General features: G+C 42.5%; 1 protein-coding gene across 1 annotated transcript in view; it reads right to left on the bottom strand.

The window, feature by feature from the left end:
* Positions 1 to 2,772: 2,772 nt before the first annotated feature.
* The window catches only part of LOC126014068 (C-C chemokine receptor type 2-like), a 6,338-nt gene continuing 1,903 nt past the window's right edge, over positions 2,773 to 7,207 (bottom strand). Inside the window, exon 2 of the mRNA XM_049777386.1 lies at positions 2,773 to 3,878. Within this exon, the coding sequence (XP_049633343.1) occupies positions 2,773 to 3,867 (1,095 nt within the window). The 5' untranslated portion in view covers positions 3,868 to 3,878. The remainder of the gene's footprint in view (positions 3,879 to 7,207) is intronic.

Raw genomic sequence — 7,207 nt, 5'->3', positions numbered from 1 at the left:
GCCTATGCAAACAGTAATTGCCACTCAACACTGTTTTTACTGTGCTCCTTTGACTCTAATCCTTAAAAAAATTTACTTAAACTTTTGAGGCTAACTTAAACTATTATGCATGTGCATGGAAATGTAAAAAAAATACTATGCCTTTAATGTTTAAGGAGTTACGAAATATTATAATGTATTACAGTCTGGGGACTTGAGGGACAAAGTAATTGTGCATGGGTTCTGTTTTATTTATCTTAATGTTCTTTGGCTGAAAGTTTAAAGTTAAAATATCAGCAAGGGGACTTCTGAGAATTCTGTTTATGAGTGATTGTCCTTCCACTGTAACTTTACCTTGTCCTCTTTCTTTGCATCTTTGTTCTCATAATTAAAAATAAAAAATTAAAAAAAAAGAAGAGAAGAAAGAAAGAACAAATGAAAGAAAAAGAACAAGAAAATTGGTGCTGGAGAAGAGAAGGGTACACTGGTGTAAGTTGTATGACTTAATCCAACAATGAACAATTTTGTAACCAAGGTGCTTAAGTAAAGCAATTAAAATAAAGCAAAAAAAAAAAAAAAGAACAAGAGTTTTGGCAGTATGTTGGAGAGAATAAAGACACTGTTGGAATGACAATTGTGCCTTGTAGATTGTGATCCACATGGGTTCCATCACCAGCAACTATTCAGTTCCTAGAGCACTGCACTTCAGTGCATTGCTCCCTCCTATCAACGAATCCTTCCATTGAATTCACAAAAACCCAAACATAGCACAACCTTCAAATGTGTATGCTCAGCATCAGAATTGCCTCTATGACTACTGTCTTTCACTGCATATTTGTCATACCCCCTTTTTTTTTTTCAGTTTAAAAATTAGTTTAAAGCTTTTTTAAAAGCTTTACATGGTGGCCAGAAAAATAGTTCAAAGAACTGAGCACTTATTTTACCTGAGGGTGGGTAGGGCTCAATCCCTGGCCTCTCAGGTTCTTCTATTATTACCACTTGTTGTGATTCCTGAGCACAGGGCCAGTAGTAGCTACCAAGAATTGCCATGTGTGGTCCCAAATTTCATTATAACCAAAATGTTTCACTGAGTTACTGAACTCCATTTTTCCCCAAAGGTTTTTGCCAAACAAACAAACAAACAAACAAAAATCAAAACATCTGGGAGAGTTATGTGGTGAAATAAGATAATGCAGTTTTTTCAGACAGGGCATTATAGAAACTCTTAAAATGATCTTTTACCACATTTTCAGGTTGCAATTTTCAGCTATGAATTTTAATTTAATTTTTTTGGGCCACACCTGGCGGTGGTGCTCAGGGGCTACTCCTGGCTCTGTGCTCAGAAATCACTCCTGGCAGGCTTGGGGGATCTTATGGGATGCCGGGAATTGAACTGAGGTCCATCCTGTGTTGGCCACGTGCAAGGCAACTGTCTCTACCGCTGTGCTATTGCTCTGGCCCGAATTTTAATTTTTAATTATAAAAGAAATTTATGAATAATATTCCTGATGAGAAAAGGAGGAGGGGTTATGGTACTTTGGAAGACACCTTTCCCCCACCTTTCTATAGTTTTCCATTGTACTCTAATTTATACCACAAGATTCTCAGGCCAATGTCTGATTTTAAAGGCACTTGTCCTAAGGGACAATAATTAGTGATAAAAACTAGGAGTTGAAGATTAAGTGGGCCAAGGGTGATGGGGAGTCAGGGAAAAGGTAACAAGCAAGGAAACAAGTAGTCAGATCTGGAGAATGGGCCTTTTGGAATTCTAAGTATTCTTCCTGGTCTCTCTTCGCAGCTGATTCTGGGAACATCTCACACTTCCTTCTGGCTCTGTTACAGCCTGACAAAGGCACTCGTGAGACATCATCTCTGCCTCCTAATCACTACTTCCAACTTTCTCTTTTCATTGGAAAAATCAAATATAGGCACATATATATACATATATATATATATTTTAAATCTCATTATAAAAAATCAGATATGCTACAGTGTCAGGATGGCTGAGTGGTCTAAGGTGCCAGACTCAAAAAATCAGATATGCTATAAACAAAATATATTGTAATAAACATGGAGATAAATGTGGCCTAAGAAATTTAGGAATAATGAGCTAATGAGTAGACATCCAATGTAGGGAGTGTAGGCATGAGAGATAAGCCATTATTAAGTACATACATGTCATGACCTCATGCAGAAGAGGATGGTGTGACCAAACTAAAGCTCCCCCCAAACAATGATGGTTTCTTCTCTTTGTCTTGGTGAAATTCTCAGAGTTAAACTCAGGTGGATGAAGGGCTTGGATGGCATCATTTTATAGTTGAAAGAGCAGATCCCCAAAGTCCATTCTCTTCTAGGCTCAAAGGACTCAGAACTCTCTTCTTGAACTTGTCATTCACCCAGCCTTGCTTCCCTCCATCTTAGGTCTCTCATCTCCATTTTCAGGTGGGCTCTACATTAAAGGCATGGCATAATGGCCATCAGAGAGAGAGAGAGATCTGGTAATGTATGATAAAAAATATGGACACAAGGCAATGTGGCATTTTCAAGAAATTGAGAGAAAACAAGCCCAGAATCCAAGTCTCTCCAGAGTAGTTCCTGAACACATGGTGGCTGTATCAGTAGGTTCATTTGTCTGTCTAGGTGGGAGCACATAGCTTTGAGGTCCCAGAACACTTGAGATGCATAACCTGTCCATCTCAACCTGTTGATGTTCTAAAACAGCCTTAAAGTTTATCATATCTTGATGGTTCACAATTTAAATCTCTTTCAAATGAGTAGCTCAATGCTACTCATTTATAGACCAGCCGAGACATCCTGCTCCCCAGTGGAGGGTGTGTACGTGGAACTTGCCCTATCTGCTGTGTCTCTATAGAAAATGGGGCACTGTTTGCATAGGTTCTTGGCGATGTGCTTGCGGAAAAATCCAGAGAGGTATCTTCTGAATTTCTCCCCAACGAAGGCATAGATGATGGGGTTGATGCAGCAATGTGTCATTCCCAGAGTCTCTGTCACCTGCATGGCCTGGTCCAGCTGCTTAGTACTACTACAGTTACTCAGCTCAAAGAATTCCTGGAAGGTGTTCAGAAGCAGGACGAGGTTGTAGGGGGTCCAGAAAAGGAAGTACATGATCATGATGATGAAGATGAGTCTCACAGCCTTGGTTCTCTTCTTTTCATTCCGGCTTCGAAGCAAGGTTTTGAGAATTCCTGAGTAGCAGATAGTCATTACCAGAAGTGGTAGCACCAAGCCCAGGATGCTCCTCATAACTGTATGAAAATTCTTCCACCCAACTGGAAAATGAGGGCCACAAAAGAATCGAAAATCTTCCTCGTAGGATTTGGTAAAGATGATTCCTGGGAGTGAGGCAAGTATGACCACCACCCAGGTGACTATGCTGGTCACCACCCCAAAGGTGACAGTCCTGGCCTTTAGAGCAAACACAGCATGGACAATGGCCAAGTACCTGTCGATGGTCAAGAGGATGATGAAGAAGATGCCCCCAAAATAGCCAATATGATACAGCCCTGTGAAGAGCTTACACATGGCATCCCCCAAGACCCACTCATCTGCTGCATAGTGAGCCCAGAAGGGGAGAGTGAGGAGAAAGAGCAGGTCAGAGATGGCCAGATTAAGAAGGTAGATGTCGCTCATGCTCTTCAGCTTCTTGCAGTTGATCAGCGTGAGGACAACCAACAGGTTGCCCAGGAAACCAAAGATGAACACCAGTGAGTAGAGAGGAGGCAGGAGCTTGGCTGCAATCTCCTTCACATCCGTTTTCCGACAGGGTTCATTGTCATCATAGTAAAAATTGGTGGAGGGTCCTTCCTCATGACCACTGGGAGTAGCGGTGGAAAGATAAGCTATGGAAGGCATGTGGGTGACTGCCATCTCCCTTTGCCCTGTTAAAAGAGAACAAGATGACATGGAATGCAGAGGTTGCTGGTTCCTACCTCAAAGTGCTCCACTTAATCTCTTTTTTCTTAAAAGCAGACATGCTAAGTCATTGCTTCCCTACATCTCTACAGGTGACGATGCTTCTCAGAAGTGCCTAATGAGCATGTCCCTTTACTCTCTTTCTTCCCAGTGAGCCAGGTTTTCTGATCAGGCCAAACATGCTGGACTTTGGCTTTCTCCATATTCTCTGTGCTGTCTTAGGGGACTGTGCTGTCTAAGGGGACTCTCCTAGAAGCTCTGAGGTTAAGGTATTCTCCATTGAGGCAGGAGAGATATAGCACAGCAGTAGGATTGTATTCAGCCAACCCGGGATAGACCCTGTTCAATCCTAGTATCCCATATGGTCTCCCAAGCTTTCCAGGAATGATTTCTGAGCATAAAGCTAGGAGTAACCCCTAAGCATCGCTGGATGTGGCCCCCAAACCAACTAATTAATAAATAAATAAACTGCTTAAAAAGATATTCTCCATTAAGAGTGATGCAGGAGAAATACCAATTAAGCCCTTTTCTTTGTAACTTGTCCTATGAAGGCATGATGCTTGCCACATGAAAGGCTTTGAGGGCAGGGACAAAATGAAACAGAATGCTTATATCCCCAAATTCCAACCCACACTCAAACCCTACCTTCTGATTTGTTATTGGAGATAAAAGTTCCTGTTTTAAGGCATGATGAAGTGCATTTTCTGTTACTCTCGGCTAAAAGCATTCTAATAAGCCCTTTATCTTTGTGCCTTCATTGTTCTGCCCAAACTTCTCTTGCCCTCACTGTACTGATGACTCATGTTTAAATACCTTGCTGCCTTCAATGTCATCTTCATTGTCCCACTAACTTTTATCGAGAACTCTGGGCTTCTTGGAGATTAGCTTTTGTCTCACCACATCTCTCTGGTATGTTCTCTCTGCTTACCCCCAAGTCTGTGATGCTCCCCTTTCCCTCTTTATTCTTGTTCCAAACTGCAGTATGCATATAGTATTATCAAATCTCAGAGTTCTGAGTCTCTGTTGCTCCCCAAAGCTGTCTTCTACTTCCTCCTTTCTTTCTTTGTATTTTTGTGGTTAAGATTTTTGGGGCCTCCTAAGCAGTACTCAGGGGGTCCTGATGCTCCTCCAAGTGATTTATGGTCAACAGGACCAGGGGTTCAATGGGAAGGTCCTACAGTACAGTATTACTCAGGTCTGTGATGCCAGGAATCACTCAGCCCACCCTACTGGTGCTCTGGGACCTTCAGAGCTGTATCTGGTGAAACTTTTTTGACCATGTGGTGCCGGGGGACCTGGGGACCAAAAGCACATGCAAGATATGTGCTTTCATTCCTATGCTCTCTCCTTGGGCTCCCATTTCCACCTTTCAATTCTTATACCTCATAATTGAATTTTACATTGCTTAGTACATAGAAATTCCCCCAGTCTCTTCCATTCCCCAAACTCAACAATTTATTCACTGGTCATTAGATGCTTCACTATGACCTCTATTCTGTTTCAGGCCCAGGAGATAGAGTGAGGAGCAAAATGGATTTCAAATGAACAGCCCCAGAGACTTACTCTATCTTTATTCTGGTTATTGCAACTTACTTCCTTATTAAGAATTCGAAATCAGTGTTAGCCCCTATTTCCAGAAGATTCAGATCCTATCTGCAATCAGTCCTATCCGCTATGTACATGTTGGTTAATTTAGGGCTAATTTATCTTCAACTGCCTGCGTCTTTATGTATCAAAAGATAGTGACCATATTGTGCTTCAATAAAGATAGATAGACTTGGTGAAATTCATGGTGCAGAGATATGCTCTGAATGTTGTGCTCTATGAAGTCTACCTCCCAACCTCTTCTCTGATCCAATTCATTCCCATGTGTCTCTTACAACTGCCACACACTTGCCTCCTGTGTACTCTGGCTGGCTTCTGGATTGTTTTCAATACCCAGCCTTTCTCCCTCCTCAACTGTCTTCTCTATCATACATACTTTTTTTTTTTTTTTTTTTTTTTTTTTTTTTGGTTTTTGGGCCACACCCGGTGATGCTCAGGGGTTACTCCTGGCTGTCTGCTCAGAAATAGCTCCTGGCAGGCACGGGGGACCATATGGGACACCGGGATTTGAACCAACCACCTTTGGTCCTGGATCAGCTGCTTGCAAGGCAAACTTCACTGTGCTATCTCTCCGGGCCCCACACTTCTTGGTTTAAAGCATTTAGTAAGCTCCAAGATGTAAAGCTCTCAGGCAATGGTCACATAATTGATCATTTCACAGTTTGCTTCTCAGTTTTTAATTTCCAATTCTCAAAACTCTAGGTCCTAGAATCCAGTCACAGCTGAATTCTTTCCATTTGCAGCAAATTTACCATTTCCTTCACACTTGAATAATTATGCACACTTGCTCTAAAAGGTGGACAAAATATAACCTTTAGTGACTCCTGTTCAAATTCCCCTGCTCTGTGAAGCCTAATTTACCTATGAAATCATCCTTATCATTTATAGCATCATCCTTATTGTCTCACTATAACATTATTTTTTGTGTCCTCCTGGAGGTCAAGTATTAGTATTTTTCTCTAATTCTTTCCACCTCCTCCTTCTTCTTCTTCTTCTTCTTTTTTTTTTTGTTTTTGTTTTTGTTTTTGGGCCACACCTGGCATTGCTCAGGGGTCACTCCTGGCTGTCTGCTAAGAAATAGCTCCTGGCAGGCACAGGGAACCATATGGGACACCGGGATTCGAACCAACCACCTTTGGTCCTGGATCAGCTGCTTGCAAGGCAAATGCCGCTGTGCTATCTCTCCGGGCCCTCTTTCCACCTTCTTAAAAGGAGGTTCACACAATTGTTCACTGAAAGAATGTACAACCCGCTTTGCAATTATAATGAGCATAATTCTGAACACACTTAGGGATGATGCTTAAGAATTGGCTATTCGGGCCCGGAGAGATAGCACAGTGAAGTTTGCCTTGCAAGCAGCTGATCCAGGACCAAAGGTGGTTGGTTCAAATCCCGGTGTCCCATATGGTCCCCCGTGCCTGCCAGGAGCTATTTCTGAGCAGACAGCCAGGAGTAACCCCTGAGCACCGCCGGGTGTGGCCCAAAAACCAAAAAAACAAAAACAAAAACAAAAAAAAAAACAAACAAAACGGGGCCGGGAAGGTGGCACTAGAGGTAAGGTGTCTGCCTTACAAGCGCTAGCCAAGGAACGGACCTCGGATCCCCCGGCGTCCCATATGGTCCCCCCAAGCCAGGGGCGATTTCTGAGCACATAGCCAGGAGTAACCCCTGAGCGTCAAACGGGTGTGGC

The sequence above is a fragment of the Suncus etruscus genome, chromosome 7 (assembly GCF_024139225.1).
Source record: "Suncus etruscus isolate mSunEtr1 chromosome 7, mSunEtr1.pri.cur, whole genome shotgun sequence".
Classification (NCBI taxonomy): domain Eukaryota; kingdom Metazoa; phylum Chordata; class Mammalia; order Eulipotyphla; family Soricidae; genus Suncus; species Suncus etruscus.
This window is presented reverse-complemented; position numbering and strand designations above follow the sequence as displayed.